Source organism: Chiroxiphia lanceolata, chromosome 19 (assembly GCF_009829145.1).
Source record: "Chiroxiphia lanceolata isolate bChiLan1 chromosome 19, bChiLan1.pri, whole genome shotgun sequence".
Lineage (NCBI taxonomy): Eukaryota > Metazoa > Chordata > Aves > Passeriformes > Pipridae > Chiroxiphia > Chiroxiphia lanceolata.
The window spans coordinates 10,246,224-10,262,766 of record NC_045655.1 but is presented as its reverse complement, the minus strand read 5'-3'; the positions used below and the strand labels follow the sequence as shown (position 1 = coordinate 10,262,766).

General features: G+C 47.0%; 1 protein-coding gene across 5 annotated transcripts in view; it reads left to right on the top strand.

Moving 5' to 3' along the window:
* Positions 1-14,844, top strand: part of ABCA5 (ATP binding cassette subfamily A member 5) — a 37,278-nt gene extending 22,434 nt beyond the window's left edge. For all 5 annotated transcript variants that reach the window (XM_032706733.1, XM_032706732.1, XM_032706734.1 and 2 more), the window contains 19 exons: positions 306-439; positions 1,377-1,514; positions 2,163-2,276; positions 2,528-2,698; positions 3,555-3,668; positions 3,912-4,049; positions 4,800-4,874; positions 5,376-5,467; positions 5,955-6,081; positions 6,180-6,297; positions 6,403-6,494; positions 6,663-6,838; positions 7,381-7,456; positions 7,538-7,632; positions 8,553-8,672; positions 8,883-9,032; positions 9,951-10,030; positions 10,267-10,322; positions 11,146-14,844. In XM_032706733.1, the coding sequence (XP_032562624.1) occupies positions 306-439; positions 1,377-1,514; positions 2,163-2,276; positions 2,528-2,698; positions 3,555-3,668; positions 3,912-4,049; positions 4,800-4,874; positions 5,376-5,467; positions 5,955-6,081; positions 6,180-6,297; positions 6,403-6,494; positions 6,663-6,838; positions 7,381-7,456; positions 7,538-7,632; positions 8,553-8,672; positions 8,883-9,032; positions 9,951-10,030; positions 10,267-10,322; positions 11,146-11,253 (2,174 nt within the window). In that variant the 3' untranslated portion in view covers positions 11,254-14,844. The remainder of the gene's footprint in view (positions 1-305; positions 440-1,376; positions 1,515-2,162; positions 2,277-2,527; positions 2,699-3,554; positions 3,669-3,911; positions 4,050-4,799; positions 4,875-5,375; positions 5,468-5,954; positions 6,082-6,179; positions 6,298-6,402; positions 6,495-6,662; positions 6,839-7,380; positions 7,457-7,537; positions 7,633-8,552; positions 8,673-8,882; positions 9,033-9,950; positions 10,031-10,266; positions 10,323-11,145) is intronic.
* The last annotated feature ends 1,699 nt before the right edge of the window (positions 14,845-16,543 follow it).

Below are 16,543 nucleotides of genomic sequence, written 5' to 3'. Positions count from 1 at the left end.
AGGCTGTTGAGCGGGAAACAAAAATAAAATGATCTGTGTTGTTCAGAATAGCAGAGGACTCTCTGGTGGGCCCAAGTGAAAGGAAACAGTGATCTTTCATGGGGTTATATCAGTGAGAAAATGCATCAATAATTTTGTGTAAAATACTGCAAGCTGGTGATAAGGAGGGATTTCAAAGTCGTGGAGATGTGGCACTCAGGGACATGGTTTAGTGGTGGGCTTGGCAGTGCTGGATTAATGATTGGACTTGATGTTTAAGCTCTTTTCCAACTTAAGTGATTCTGTGTTTTCTCTGTTCTCACCAGAATCGGATATCAATGACATTGTCCACTCCCTTGGGAGCATGAACATACTCCTGGAGATGTTCAATGACAGTGATTATGTCTCAGCTGCACCTCACAGTGCAGCTTTAAACGTGTTTGCCCTTCAATCCAGGCAGGTGAGATGGACAGACTGGCTGGGTTGTGCCCCAAAGAGCCCCCAGGCAGCTGCTGGGGGCTGGTTTGTGATACTCATACCTGAAAAGCAACTATTGAGTCAGAGAATCAAGTGATATTACATTGTATTCCTTATACAAAAGACCTGAAAAGAGGAACAGAATGGAAATATTAGCAAAATGAATGTTCTTCCATAATTATAATTACAGTAGGCCAATCAAACTTCCATCCTCCTTTCTTCTCCAAAAGGACACAAAAAGCCAAAAGAAATGTTTTATTTCACAAGAGACCTGATGTAGGAATTTTTTCATCTTTTTTTTTTTTCCTTGTACTGACTGAATTACACAATCTGACAGAAGTACAATCCCATGGTGCTCTCATGTGTAAAGAAAAACGAGTTTCATGGATTGTACATATTCTTTTCCTTATGGTCACTGAAGGGCTGTCGGGAAGATGTGAGCTTTGGGGTTGTATTTAATCCCCAGCAGAGGAACTGCTTTGCAGTCTGCCAGCTCTGGCTCTTGTTCCCATTTTTGCTCATTGACACTGCTCCCATCAGTGTGCCAGTGCAGCCCCTCAGCTCCTGTAAATTTTTGCCTGTCTGGTTTTAAAATCCATTAGCGAGAACATCCGAGTGTGGGTCCTTGTGTGTTTTGTTTTTTCAGGCTGTAATTGTCTGGGGTGTCATTTGTCGTAGTGTCACTGTTCCATAAAACATGCTGGGAATTTATTCCAAATAATTTGTTCTCTTTGTGAACATGACTGTTTTCCTGAATTAGGTTATGTGTTACAACCACTCTGAGCAGCCCAGAGCTTCCTGCAAAGCAGACTCAATTATGCAAAGATTTTTCCCAATGCTCAGGTTTAATTAAGGAGAACCCTCTCAGGGAATTGCCCTTCGTGCAGAAGAATTAATACAGCACGTACTTTTCTTCCTAGAATTATGTTTTCACTGTCGTATTCAACAGCACCATGGTGCATTCCCTGCCAGTTCTGATGAATATTGTCAGCAACCTCCTGCTGCGCAGTTTAAATGTGACTGAGAGCATCCAAATCTGGAGCAACCCCTTCATTCAGGTGAGCAGCACCCCAAAAATCACCCTGAAACACGGGGTGGGCGGCAAAGCATCCCTGGAGTGAGAGAGGGAGTGTAGAAACACCCCACAAACCAAGGGAAAAGCTGGTTGGGATTGTTTGAGAACTTAAGAGGACATGAAAGGTGCTGGGGTTTTGCTCTACAGGTTATGGAAGTGGAGGAGAAAAGGGCTGGGAAAGAGGAGGTGGTGTTGGGAATTAAAGGTTGTACAGGGCTTGGAGTAACCTGGTTTAGTGGAAGGTGTCCCTGCCCATGGCAGGGGCTGGAACTAAGTGATCTCTTAAGACTCTTTCCAGCCCAAACCATTCCATGATCCCATGAAGTTGTGGTTTGTTTAGAGGTGACCTGCAGGTGTGGGTCTACTGCCTCCTGTGCGGAGCTGGGGTGGCCTTTGGGAGAGGAGATGACCTGCAGCAGGAGATGAATGCTCTAGAAGTTCATTAGCTATTATTTATTCCTCATATAAATACTTCCAGAACTTCCATAGGTATTTCTCTTCATGCTGCAGCTCAGGTGATGTTGCCGTAGACAGAATTTATATTTTAGCATTTACAGTCACGTTCCAACACTTAAGGTGGTGTCTTGGTCCTGCACGTTCTGGCACTGGAGAAATCTGGTTTATATTCCAGAATCTTCCAGACACGATTTTCAGGATGGAGATCTATTTTGAAGCCGTGTTGCTGGGGATCATCATCACTGGAATGCCACCCTATTTTGCCATGGACAACGCGGAAAACCATAAGGTGACTCCCAGGTGTTGAGCCAGAGACACACAAGAAGTTAAAAATCTTGGGATCTGGGGGGAAAACTCGAAGAGGGTTTAAAAATAGTGCCCTGAGAGGCAGCATGGATGGAATGGCTGTTTGCTGCCTGGGGTGGAGCAGGTTTGGGAAAAGCTAAAATTGGCAGTAACCGGGTAACACGGGGCCAGATTAACATGGCACTGATTTTAATTACTGTGTAATTAACACTGTGTTTTCTTCTCCTGTTGCAGATCAAGGCCTACACACAGCTGAAGATTGCAGGGCTCTATCCCTCTGCTTACTGGACTGGCCAAGCCGTCGTCGACCTCCCTCTGTTCTTCTCCATCCTCGTCCTGATGATCGGGAGCCTCTTCGCCTTCCACTACGGGGTTTATTTCTATGTGGGCAAGTTCCTGGCTGTGGTGAGTGTGGTGGGGAAGGGAGAGCCTGGTTACCTTGTTTTCTACAAGTGTTTATTTTTCTTGGGTGGTTCAGCCGAATTTTTCCAATGGATTTATGGGGAAAACGCCCAAATAAAGCCGCCGGCGCTGAGGCTGCACCGAAGGCAAAACACTTTTTGTGGGGAAAATTGTTCAGATCTTGGAGTTTCATTGAGAGCTGGAGTAATAAAGCTTTAAAATACCAGCGTTTTCCAAGGAAGTGCTCCTTCCTTTTTTCCTCTGCTTTCCCAGCCTGCTTTGTGCTCTTTGCTGTGACTGATAATTGCTCTGTTTGCATCAACGCGCTGCTAATGACAAGGTCACAGTGACTTTGAGCACAGCCCATCTCTGCAGTGAGCTGCAGCATGTGATTCAATTGAAGACACCACAAGACTTCATGTCTTTGATATTCAGAGCGGGCTTCCCTGGGAGATTGGCTGTAATTGAGAGGAATCAGCTTTTCCTTGCTGCTTTCCCAGAAGCTCCGAGATAATCAGGTTTGGGATGTGCTGCAGGGCTGGTTCTCTCCCCTTGTTTTAATTTCTACACAAATGCTAAGGTAGAATTCTTACTATTTGCCAAAATCTTGAGGTTGGCATTTATGAGATCATGTGTTTATAAAAAAAATGGGAAAGAGTTTAAAGGAAGGAGGTTCCTGCCTCTCCTCACACTCTTGCATTTGTGTCTCTAATAATACACGTACCAAAGCAGCAAAATAAATCAAATTAAGTGACAAAGATGAATTCAGAGTTATGTATCACACCAAAGTCATTCCAGCTGACACTTAAACAAGAAATTCTTGCTTCACATTCCTGAGAAACCTTCCCTGTGTTTGCAGATTTTTTGCCTGATTGGTTACGTCCCCTCAGTTGTGCTCTTCACTTACGTGGTCTCCTTCACCTTTAGAAAAGTCCAGAACACGAAAGAATTTTGGTCATTTATATTTTCAGTGGTGAGTAACTTGACCTTGAGTTTAACAGGGAAGATTGGTGAGCTCCACAACAGCTTCCCAGTTAATTTATTTAACTGTCTGTCCTTAATGCACAGGAAATGTGAAACATTTAGCAGCGTCTCTGTCTTCCTGTCACATCCTGAATGATAAAAGCTTTAAAAAATATGCCTCAAATTAGTTAACTTATGCTTAGAGAGTCTGAACTGGATGAAAATGGACTTTTTTTCCTTTTCTTTTGTACAGACAGCCTTGCTCTGCACAGTTGTCACTGAAGTGGCCTTTTTTCTGGACTATTATGTGGTAACCACCATCCTGCATTATGTCTTCTCCATCTTCATTCCTATTTATCCCCTTATTGGCTGTCTGATTTGTTTTATAAAGGTAAGGGGACACAGGAGATCCTTTTCAGGCTGGGATTGGGTGGGTATCTTTAATGTGTCATCTGTAGCCATTTAGCATGTGAAGAATAGCAATTGCTGGGGAAAAAAACCCACCTTTTTTCCTGTTAAGCAAAGTATTTCAGTTTTAAAATGGGAAAAGCAGCAAGTTTTCCATTAAATTTCCTTCCAGTACCCGAAGGGAACCTACAGGAAAGATGGAGAGGGACTTTTTACAAGAGTGTGTAGTGACAGGATGTGGGGGCATGTTTTTAAATTGAAAGAGAATAGATTTAGATTAGATATTAGGAAGAAATTCCTCCCTGGGAGGGTGGGGAGGCCCTGGCACAGGTTGCCCAGAGAAGCTGTGGCTGCCCCATCCCTGGAATTGTCCAAGGCCAGGCTGGATGGGGCTTGGAGCAACCTGGGACAGTGGAAGGTGGCCCTGCCCGTGGCAGGGGGTGGAATGAGATGAGCTTTAAGGCACCTTCCAACCCAGCCATTCCATGACTCCGTGATATCCAAAGGAAAACCATGTGTTTCTCAATGAGCAAACCCCATGATGGGTTTTGGGAGTCGGTGGCTTGGAACCAGGAGCAGCCCCCGGGATTTGGATGGAGTTTTTTTGGTGTCAGACTCGTGCAATCAGAGCAGAGCTCAGAAAGTGCTTGAGCACCATAACTTAAATAGCTGCTGGAGATGAAATACACAGCCTCTGGTAGGTGATTATGTGTGGTTTTTCCTGAATTTTCAGGTCTCCTGGAAAGGCAAACGGAAGAGTGGGGGATACTACGACCCGTGGGACCGGCTGCTGGTGGCAGTTCTGGCTGTGAGCATGGCAATTCCATTATCTGCCTTATTTGCCCTAGGGAATTGCTGGCTCCTGCTGGGAGCCCCTTCTGTTCACATCTCTGTTAATAGAGATTTGATCTAGTGCTCAGCACTGCTGAGCCTGCAGCTCCTGCAGCCTGTTGCAGCATGAGCAGAGTCAGTAAAGCTCAACATCTGCTGCCTCAGTGACCTGAGTAACACTGCCAGCATTAATTCTGATTATTGTGAGAGTCTGTGCTCATGGAGCCAAATACTCCAGAGCAGGGGCAATCCCTTCTCTCTCCAAACCCCCCAAATAATTGCCCTTAAATCTGAGCAGACTTTGTGCATCCTCAGACGCGTTTAGTGATGTATTTAATGTTCTTGGAAACACCAGCACTTCTGTGGTGGTGCAGAGCTGGAGCTTCTCGTCCCTCATCACACTGGTGGGGTCACCTTTGGGGTCACCAGCCCTGGAGGGCTGGCAGTGCTCCCAGTAACCAGTGTTTGTCTGCTTCAGCCCTATTTGCAGTGTGTTGTGTGGCTCTTCCTGCTGAGGTGCTTCGAGCTGAAGAACGGAGGGAGGACGGTCAGAGAGGATCCCTTTTTCAGGTGTGTCTCTTAAACAGCCTTTTTTTATTATTTTAAAGCAATAGTGCAAAGAAACTGCCTTTAAAGGTGCTGCTGGTGGTGAAACCGGAGTGTGCAGTGAAAGGAATACAATAACTTTCATTATATTCCATCCCAGGTGTCTGAAAAATTCGTTTTCCTCACTTCAGTTGTGTGAAATTCAGGCACAGAAGGGCAGAAACAGGGGGTTTTTTCTCTTTAAGTTATTTCAGTGTGAAATCAGGAATTTTGTAAGCATGTTCCCTATATAAAAACAGAGGGACTAACCCTTTCCCACTGCATGACTAGAGGTGCCATAACCCAACAAATAGCTCAGCACAAAGGTGACACAGTGACAGTCCCTTTCAGCTCCTCCTGCTCTCAGATGAGCTGCAGGACTCTGTCCCCCCTGGGCTTGGCAAACACAAATGGCTTTCAGCATCAAAGCCCTGAGCCAACCTCAGCTCAGTGTTGTCTTCTTCCCCTTCAGAAAATGCTTTACAAAAGCCAGAACCTGGAAGTTCCCAGATGTGCCACATGAGGAGAACGAGGATGAAGATGTGAGGGCGGAGAGGCTGCGAGTCAAAGAGATCCTGAGCAGCCCCAAAAGTGAGGAGGTAAAGCCCTGCACACCCCCAGGCACTGCCAAACCCCTACAATTTGGAGGTTTCCCAGAGCTGCTGGGATCTGCAGCCACTTCCCTCTCCCCTACTAGATGCCAGCAATCCTGGTCAGCAGCTTGCACAAGGAGTTTGATGAAAGGAAGGAATTTCTTCTGGGGAGAAAAATAAAGAAAGTGGCAACAAAACATGTTTCTCTCTGCGTAAAAAAAGGTTGGAGTTCAGTGACTTGCTGTTGAGCTGTTCTATGTACAAAAACAACTCTTGGATCCGTTTATCTGACCTTGTGGGCAATGGTTTGTGTCATCCTTTCTCTAGGAGAAATACTGGGTTTGTTGGGACCCAATGGAGCTGGGAAAAGCACTTTAATTAATATGCTCGTCGGAGAGATTGAACCCACCAGTGGGCAAGTATGTTACATGCTACAAGTTAGATAAAAAATTAACTTTTATTTAGATTTTGTTGTTATTGTTATTTCAATACATTGTTATTTCAAATTGCATTCCCGAGTGCAATATGCAAAACCAGTTTGGAAATCTGTAATGTTCTGGAACGAGGTCTGTGCATTTTCCTCGCAGGTTCTGATGGGAGATTATTCTTTGGGGCTGAGCAGTGAAGATGACTCCGTGAAATTTGTGGGGTACTGTCCTCAGACAAACCCTCTCTGGCCAGATATTACACTGCAGGAGCACTTTGAAATTTATGGTGCTATCAAAGGAATGAGTCAGTCTGATGTTAAGGAAGTCGTCAAACGGTGAGTAGTTCATTTTAGAAATCCTTAAGGTTTAGCTGAATTTTTCTTAGAGTTTTTTCAGGTTTATTGCTGGAGGTTTTTTGACCCTTTTGTGGTGTTTTTTTCTTCCCCCTGCCCAGCACAATTTTTTTTTTTTTTTTTTCATTTAAGTTGAATTGGATCTTTCCAGCAAACTCAGCAAGTGTGAATATTTAGGTGAGGAGATACAGGTTCACCCACACAAAATTCAGTTGGCATTTCTAATTTTTGATTATATTTTTTCTAAAGTTAGGAAGTGCTAACAATGACCTTTGGGGAAGCTGTAAGGGCAGAGTCCCAGGCTTGGAGCTATTTCTGGGTTGTCAGCACAGGCTCCTCCAGGACGTGGGGCAGGTGGCTTTTGTACGGAAGCGCCCACCTCCAATTCTGCTTATTGCTCTGCTCTTTTTTTGTACTTTCTATACAAATATTTGTAACTGAGCTTTACAAACGGGGCTGTTTGCACACTGGGGTGAGGGGGAAGCTGAACCATCACCCTTCCTCTGGTCCTTCCCCTTCCGCAGCATCGCGAGCGCCCTGGATTTGAAGGATCACCTGCAGAAGACGACGAAGAAGTTGGGTGTGGGGCTGAAACGCAAGGTATGGGGGCTGTTTGGGCGCCTGTGCTGGGGGTCAGCAGCACCACCCTGTCCTCACCCTGCCCCTTTGCCTCCCTGCCAGCTCTGCTTTGCCCTCAGTATGCTGGGAAACCCCCGGGTCACGCTGCTGGATGAGCCGTCCACCGGGATGGATCCCAAAGCCAAGCAGCACATGTGGTGAGTGCCCCCAGGACCAGGCTGCCCACAGGGTGCTTCTTCCTTGGGAACGTGCCTGAATTTGTGTTCATTATCCATGTTAACGCTAGGGAGAGCCATAGACAGGGAGTCACAGAATGGTTTGGGTGGGAAGGGACCTTAAAGCTTGTCCAGTTCCACCCCCTGCCCTGGACAGGGACACCTTCCACTGTCCCAGGTTGCTCCAAGCCCTGTCCAACCTGGCCTTGGACATTTCCAGGGATGGGGCAGCCACAGCTTCTCTGGGCAACCTGTACCAGGGCCTCCCACCCTCACAGGGAAGAATTTCTTCTAATATCTGCTCTAACCTGCCCTCTGGTAGTTCAAAAACGTTCCCCTTTGTCCTGGCACTCCAGGCCCTTGTCCAAAGTCCCTCTCCAGCTCTCCTGGAGCCCCTTTAGGCACTGGAAGGTCCTTTAAGGTCTCCCTGGAGCCACCTTTTCTCCAGATGAACACCCCCAGCTCTCCCAGCCTGTCTTCATACCAGAGGTACTCCAGCCCTCAGAGCATCTCCATGGCCTCCCCTGACTTGCTCCACCAGCTCCACCATCCTCCTATGTTGGGAGCCCCAGAGCTGGACACAGTGATCTGGGTGGGGTCTCAAAAGAGAGGGAGAATCAACCCAACCTCAGTGCCAGGTGCACTGTATCTGTGTCCTCCCCCAGAACAGCTTGGGGATTAAAAGCTTGAAAGCTGAAAGAAATCCTTAAAATAATACAAGGAGTACAGATTTGAGTCATCTTTGGAAAATTCAGGTGTTAATTGTTGCTGTGGGAGTAGTGTCAGTCCATAGATAGAGGGTTTGTGTTGGACCATCACAGCCTTCTTTTCCTACTACCCCAGGAATTACTGTTACCTATTGAGTGTTTTGTTCAGGGATGTTCTTTGGCTGTGTTTTGTAGGAGGGCAATTCGAGCAGCCTTCAAAAACAAGGAGAGAGCAGCAATCCTGACCACCCATTACATGGAGGAGGCAGATGCTGTGTGTGACCGTGTGGCCATCCTGGTGTCTGGGCAGCTCAGGTACCACCAGAGCCTCCCCTGGGGCAGAGGGGACAGGACAGCTGTCAGCCAAAATATATTCCTTTGAAATACAGATAGACAATTTTTTTTTGTACCTTAAATTCAGAACAAAATTAATCTTAAACTGCCAAAAGGGTCTGTTTGAAGTTCAGCTGCTCCTTGAGTGTGGTCTAATGTGTACAACTGGTATTTTCTCTCTGCAACTGCCAGATGCATAGGTACTGTCCAACACCTGAAGAGTAAGTTTGGCAGAGGATACTTCTTGGAGATGAAACTAAAAGATACAGCAGATGTGCAGCAGGTGGAGTATCTGCAGAGCCAGATTTTGCACATCTTCCCCAACGCCAACCGCCAGGAAAGGTGAAGTTTGACAAACACGCAGAAAACGATGTTAATAAAAGCCTCTGATTTCTCAGCAGCAACTTGGCACAGGGTAGGGAATGTAAATATTTACACACAGCGAAAAAGAGGAAGGGTTTTGGGAGCCAGCAGAGCCCGGGCTGCCAGGGCAGGGCCGGGAGCCCGTGCAGATGTTCGGCACGGGGGAAGCAAAACTCGATTTCTGCATAGCTGTTGCCTGACAGCTTCCTCCTTGGTCAGGGCCTCTGGGAACTGGGGAAAAGCAGAGTCACTGGCCCTTACCTAGAAAAGCCTGAGTGTTCTCTGGGGCATCTCAGAGTTTGAGGGTGGGCTGGTTGATTTTTCCACCAGCAGCTTTCTTTGAACTTCTGCCATATGAACCCGAGGGTGACTGCTGACGAGTCTCTCCAAAAAGTGCACTGCAGGCATCATAGAAGGAGTGTTCCTCAAATGTGGGGCATCTGGAGGGGGGACAGTTCCCTTTTCAGCAGCAGATGTGTGGGGCAGAGCAACTCCCTGTCCTGGAATCTGAGTTGTGGGAACTGCTGCGTGGTGCAAAGTTCCAGGAGATGCTGTGACCTCTAAGCTCATTTCAAAGGAAAAAACCTCAGAACCTTGGGACTTGCAGGCAGTGAATCTTCCATGAGTAAGCAGAATAGGAATGGTTGAATCAAAGTTGAAGAGCATTTAAGTCATAGAACAGTCTCTGGGGATCTCAGCTGGTGCACCTGGACCTGCCTCTCTGAGGTGAAAAACCAGCTGGAGCTGCATCATTCCTCCTGTCTTTATGATCATGATGAGTCAAAATGCCCAGAGGAACACTCAGAGAATGAGTTTAAATCCATTCAGTTGGATATTAATATTTTTACTTGGAATGATTTTGCTTGAAGCTAAATTAGTTTTGTCTCTTTGTTCCAGTTTTGCTTCTATTTTGGCCTATAAAATTCCTAAAGAAGATGTACAGTCGCTTTCACATTCTTTTTCCAAGCTGGAAGAAGGTAATTAAGCGCTTGCCATAGATCACATACAGAAATCCTTTTGTCTCCTATAAGTGACACTTTTGCCATGCAGTGTCACTGCTCCATTTCTGTTCCACATTTATTTAATTTACTTTTATCATTGTTGTCTCCAACTCTGTTTCTTGTGAAATCACGAGTAAGCACTTGTACCAGCTTAAAATCCAATTGTGTGAGATAGTGAAGTACCCCTAAATCTGCTCTTATTCTTTCCACAGTAAAACACACCTTTAACATCGAGGACTACAGCTTCTCTCAGGCAACACTGGAACAGGTATGTTAAATTATATTTTGTGGAAGTAAACCCTGCCAGGTGAAGGTGTCAGACAGAGGGAAGGGTTAGATTGGATGTTGGGAAGAAGTTTTTCCCTATGAGGATAGTGGGACACTGGCACAGGTTGCCCAGAGAAGCTGTGGCTGCCCCATCCCTGGAAGTGTCCAAGGCCAGGTTGGATGGGGCTTGGAGTAACCTGGGCTGGTGGAAGGTGTCCTTGCCCATGGCAGGGGGTGGAATGGGATGAGCTTTAAGGTCCCTTCCAACCCAAACCATTCCATGATTCTATGGTGAAGGGCCCTGTGCAGGCAGCTCATCCCCATGCCTGGCTTTCAAGCCACTGGGGCCTCTTTGCTGATGCCTGTTTGGGCATTTTTGGGAAACTGAGTTCCCCTTTTTCCAAAGTGAATAGGAATTGCCAGTTCCCCTTCTCCTCTTTATTCCCGTTTTCTCCTTTAAAAATAAGATGCCAACTGCAGTGACTGGAGGAAAATAAATTTGTGTCATTAATGGGAAAGCTGCTCTGATTTATTCCAAGGTCAAGGGTCGCTGTTCATGGCTGAAAGGAGGGTGAAGCTGAGGCTTGTTATTGCTTATTCTTGATTAATTGTTGCTGATGATAAATGTCCTTCAGAATGTTCAACTTCCTTTTCACTATGCTTCTAAAGAAACGAGGTGGGAGGGTACAAGCAAAACACTAAAAACTTGGAGATGAAGCGATGCTTTCAATGCTCCTGAGGTTTTTAGCATGAGTTGTATTTGTGACTGAGAATGTTCTTACAAGGAGCACACGGGGTATCCATGTCCTCTCCATGTGTTCCAGGTGTTTGTGGAGCTTGCTAAAGAGCAGGAGGAGGAGGACAGCAGCTTTGGCACCCTGAACAGCACGTTGTGGTGGGAGAGGACGCAGGAGGACCGAGTCATCTTCTGAGCTCCGCGTGTGCAGATCTGCTCAGAAGCTGCTGGTGGTGCCAGCAGTGATCCTCCACACACACGCTGGGGCACGTGCCTGGAAAACATTGGAGCTGGGAAGGACAAGGAGAACTGTGTTTGGAAGCCCTGAGCGTGTCCCACCATCCTGGCCTTAGGAATAACGCCACAGTCGCGGTGTGAGTGTCCCCAGCTGACCTGGAATTCCTCCTCCCCTCGCTGTTCCCTGGTCTCTGTTGGGCAAGAGGCCACTGGTCGTCTCCTGCTGTTGGTGGCTGGTGTAGGAGCTCCCACCTGCCTTCCCTCAGCCCTCCCATGCCCGGTGGGTGCCAGAGGTTGGGCTGTCTTAAAGGAGACCCTGCATCTGAGCAAAGCCAGGTGCCACTGGAGCATCCTTCCCTGTGGGGCTGGTTCACAGGGTCCTGCTGTGCCCTGTGCCCTCAGCTGGGCACTGCTGCCTGTCCCACGAGGTGCCCTGCAGACACAGCCCTGCAAGGTCCTGCTCCTCCACCAGCTCATCCATCCCTGCTTATGCTTTGAAGATGCACCTGCTTAGAAGAGAGGGAGGGAAAACCACTCCAGAGTAACTGCATCACTGCAGAGAGGGTCCTGAATTCCCAAAAAACCCACTCCAGAGTTAATGCATCACTGCAGAGAGGGTCCTGAATTCCCAAAAACCCCACTCCAGGGTAACTGCATCACTGCAGAGAGGGTCCTGAATTCCCAAAAAAACCCACTCCAGAGTAAGTGCATCACTGCAGAGAGGGTCCTGAATTCCCCAAAACCCCACTCCAGGGTAACTGCATCACTGCAGAGAGGGTCCTGAATTCCCCAAAACCCCACTCCAGAGTAACTGCATCACTGCAGAGAGGGTCCTGAATTCCCAAAAAAAACCCACTCCAGAGTAACTGCATCACTGCAGAGAGGGTCCTGAATTCCCCAAAACCCCACTCCAGAGTAACTGCATCACTGCAGAGAGGGTCCTGAATTCCCCAAAACCCCACTCCAGAGTAACTGCATCACTGCAGAGAGGGTCCTAAATTCCACCGCGAGCTGGGTTTGGCGTCCGACCAACGTGAAAATGTTCATTTACAGGCATAACATGGCACTTGTTGGCACTTCCATTCGTTTCTCCTGCAGGTTGGCAGCTGTGGCTGAGCCCTGCTGCCGTTGTGGGTGGCACTGGTGTTTGTCCTACATGTGCTGGGGGTGACAGGGGGTGCACAGAGGGGATCTGTTCCTTCCCCCGCCGGGGGAAAGTACAAAGACATAACTGTGTAAGTCACGGGATTTGCAGAGATGTGAGTATTCCTTGTGCTCATTAAAAACAGCCTGATTCTTTCCTTGGGTGTAACAACATGTGTCCTGCCAGCTGCTCTCAGACACAGTCCTTTGGAGATGTTTTCGTTCTCCTTGCCAGTGGATTCAGAAGTACACGTACCAGTGTTTCCTAATCCCTCTCTGTTGGGATAGCAGTCAGTAACACAGGGACACTTGCTTCGTCCTGTCCTGGCAATTTGTCACTGACCTTTGTGAAAACCAAACTCAAATGATCCCAATTCACAGCCTCACCCGCAGGAATGGTGCCTTTTGGTTTGCACAGAAGCACTGAGAGGAGTAGAATAGGTGATCCTTCAGCCTAAGAGATGACAGATGTATGTTGAAAATATTTTTTTTTGTTTTTCTACACAAAGATATCATCTTTTTTTTTTTTTTTTAGTTTTATAAGGTGAAATTAAAGGTTGCTCACAGTTTGTTGTGCTCTGCAATGAACAGGTACAGAGATGTGTTTATATCGAGATGTTGGCTTCATAAGTGATATCATTTATGTCTCTTCACAGTAAAGCTAGAAAAGATCTTTTGTTTTTCTTGTGAAAACTCAAAAAACTGAGTTAAGGTGGAGTTGTCCCAGCTGTTTGTAATTATCAGGCAATAATGTGTGTGTCTGATAATGGTTTATCATTGTGTTGAGCCAAAACCTGTTTTGATTAGTTTCTTAGTCCACTGTAGGGAGATGTGAACTCTTTATGTACCACTTTGCTTCCTCTTCTTTTGTGCCTGTGCATTGCATATGAATGTGCAGCTTTGGTTTTGTGGTTAAAAACGAGCCCAAGCACTGCAGAAAGCTTGGACATGCCATTTCTTCCCCAGGCAATCACAGTCTGTGGTTCTGCCTGTTTTGGTGAGCCCTGGAAGTGAAACAGAGGTAAAGGGTGGCCTTAAAGCACCAGCCTCTGAACTGCAGCTCCAGTGGAACCTTCTAGGGGTGAATCTTCCCTGTCAGAGAAGAAAATGGCCCAAATTCAGGTGTTTTGTTTATTTAGCCCCCGGGCCCCCCAGCCCATTGCTCCCAGCCTGAGCATTTTCCTTTATTTGGAGCAAAGGTGGGACCCAGGATTTTGTCTGGTGGTACTTTCCCACATAGGTAGGTACAAGTTCAGTGTGTCTTCTCCAAGTCCCACATTCCTTACTTTGTGAGTGGTGTGTCAGCCAAGTGTCACATCAGTCCATCAGTGCACAGCACGTTCTTGTCACGTGAACTTATGGAAGCCCAGTGTGACCTGTGAGCCTTGGTGTCTTCCTTTCGTTTTATTCTTTAACTTAGAGTTAATAGCCTGTAAAATAGTTCTGTACTGTCTGGGTGACAACATCCTGTTTCAGATAGTTCCATATTATCTAACTTTTCAAATGGATCGTATGAAAACTTGGGTTAGCAGCCACATGAGCTCGGTTTGGTGCTGTTGTTTATCCTGGAGGAACCCAGGGGATGGTGGCACTGTATTTGTGCAGCTACATGGACAAAGATTTTTGGCTCGTTTCAGTGACTGTGCGTTTGGGTGGGATCTTTTTGGCGTGGTGACATCGTGTGTCAGTGGGGGGTGAGATGCCACCCCCAAACATCACTGTCATCATAGTGTGTTGTGTCAGAAGTGTTTCAAAGCGTCACACAATGTCTGTCATTGCCAGGGCAGGGGGGAAACACATGCAAAATTAAACCAGAGAATCCCCTGGAAACACAAAAGCTTTGCTGCTGTGATTTGGAGTCCCTTTGTTCAGCTGTTATCAGTGACACGCCAAGTCCCGGGTGTACAACACACACAGCGTGTGCTGTAGGAGATAAACTGGAGCCAAGGCAGCTGGATTTGGGGCAAATCCACCCCATTTGGGTCACCATTCCCAGGTGTGATGGTTTTAGTTATCTTGCAGGGTTGTTGTGAGATAGTAGCTGATATACCCAAAGCTTGGAAAACACGTTTACTTTGTGGTGTTGTTACAAGGTTGTATTTTTCTATGGAGAATTTAATGTGTCTTGATTTTTGTTTACACTCCCGAGAAAAGTCCTTATTTAAAAATATCTCTGTATAGTGAGTGAAGTCTATTGCATAGCCAACATCCAGAACTTTGGTGGCAGAAGCAGGTGGTGTTGGACCTAAAGGTGCCACGTTTGTGATGCTCCTCCTGGTGTTGAACCACGTGCAGTTCATTTTACACACTTGCCTTTCTTTTACCACTTGGCTGTACTTGTAAAGGTGAGGATTTTCCTTTCCCTGCAGAAAGTACTACCGAAATAAAGATGGATTGGATTGTTAAATGCTTGGCTTTCTGTCCTTGTGTGTGTTTTGCCAGAAACAAAGGGGTTGTTTTCAGAAGCTTTGGCTGTTCTTGGGCTTCAGGTGAGTGGGCTCGGGCAGAGCGTGGGGGGCCCCAGAGCTTGGCTTGGCCAGGAGGGTCAGGCTGTGTATTTTTAGCTGAATTTGGGGAATTTTTCAGGATTGCAACACTTGGGGTTTGACCTCCTGTGGTTGTCTCCCGTTTTGCAGCCGGATTGATTCAGCCCAACTTGGGGCTGGAAGTGCCCCCCCGGCAGCTGTGTGCTCCTGGCACGGCACGTCCTGCATCTGCAGGGATGAATCACCTCCAGCCACTGGAAAATTAACCCCACTGAATGAAAAATAGTTTGTTTTTCTGTTTGGACCTGTGCCCCGGGCGAGCTCGCTGGGTGGGTGGGTGGGTGGGTGCTGGCTCTGGGGTGAGGGGCAGGGAACCAGGGAGGTTTGGCTGAAGGTGGGACATGGAAACGTGGTCTGCAGGGATGGAGGACACTGTCTGCTCCTTGGATGTCCTCTGGGACTGCTGGCTCCCCAGAGTGACCCTGCTGAGGAGGAGGAGGAGGTCACCTCCAGCCCTGTGGGTCAGTGAAGGTTGTAGCAAACTGAAAGAGGTTTGTGCTCTCCAGACCCATCACTGGAGAGGAAAATAACCCCACAGAAATCTAATCTCATTTTGGTGACAGTTCCCAGAATTTCATACTTGTTTGTCTTTAATGGTGTGTGGGGGCAATGTGCCATGTATTTTTTTTTTTTTTTAAGCTGTAAAATTAATTCATTCCCTTATAATGCTGCCTCTAAGAGACCTTCAGAAAGTCCCTGATTTAACATGCAGAATTTCTTTTTGATAAGGGTTTCCCGGAGCTCTCGCTGTTCCTTTTTCCTGCAATGCACAGCTTGGCATGTCCCTCTGGAAGAGTCTGGCTCCATTCCCAGCCCTTCCACTCCTCCTGGCAGATGTAAAGGATGGTCCCAAGTCCCCTTCTCAGAAATCCTGTGGAGCATCTGCTTGGGGATTTAATTAATGGTATTTTGTGTGTTCTCCTGCTGCTTTTCAGTGAAGCCCTGAGGGCTTGCCTTGGACTGGGGTCCAGCAGCAGAGCCATTCCCAGTGCCCAGGATGGGAAACCCCAAGAAACACTTTGGAGCAGGTGTTATTTTTATGTTGAAAAGCCTTTTCTGTAGCTGATGTGCAGTCGTGCCAGGGCTCCCCAGGGCTGGGTGCTACCAGCACACTGTGGGCATGGTCAGAAACGTGCTGTTTTTTAGTGAAGTGCATCTCAGAAGGGCTTTTTGCAGTCACAAGGAGCCTTCCCCATTTCCCACTTGTTGCCCAATGGGAAGTGATGCTGGAAAACACTCTCCTAAATGAGCTCATTCCTTGAAAATGAGTAAATCAGCAGCTGCAGCAGAGCTACAGACTTTTGTTAAGCAACAACCAGACAGCTCTTGTTTGGGTCAGCTCTGCAAATTAGATGCACAGTTCTCAAGCTGTTGAAATTCCAGGACAGTCAAATTAATTTAACTGGTTGAGTTATCGTGTGGCCATACACCCTTCCAGCTCATTTGGATTTCCTGGCTTATCTGATTTCCTCACCTCCCTGTTTTGAATGCAGATCCATTGGAAAGATGTTTTGTAAAAGCCCAACACATTCCATCCTGATTCCAGCTGTGTAGCAGCTG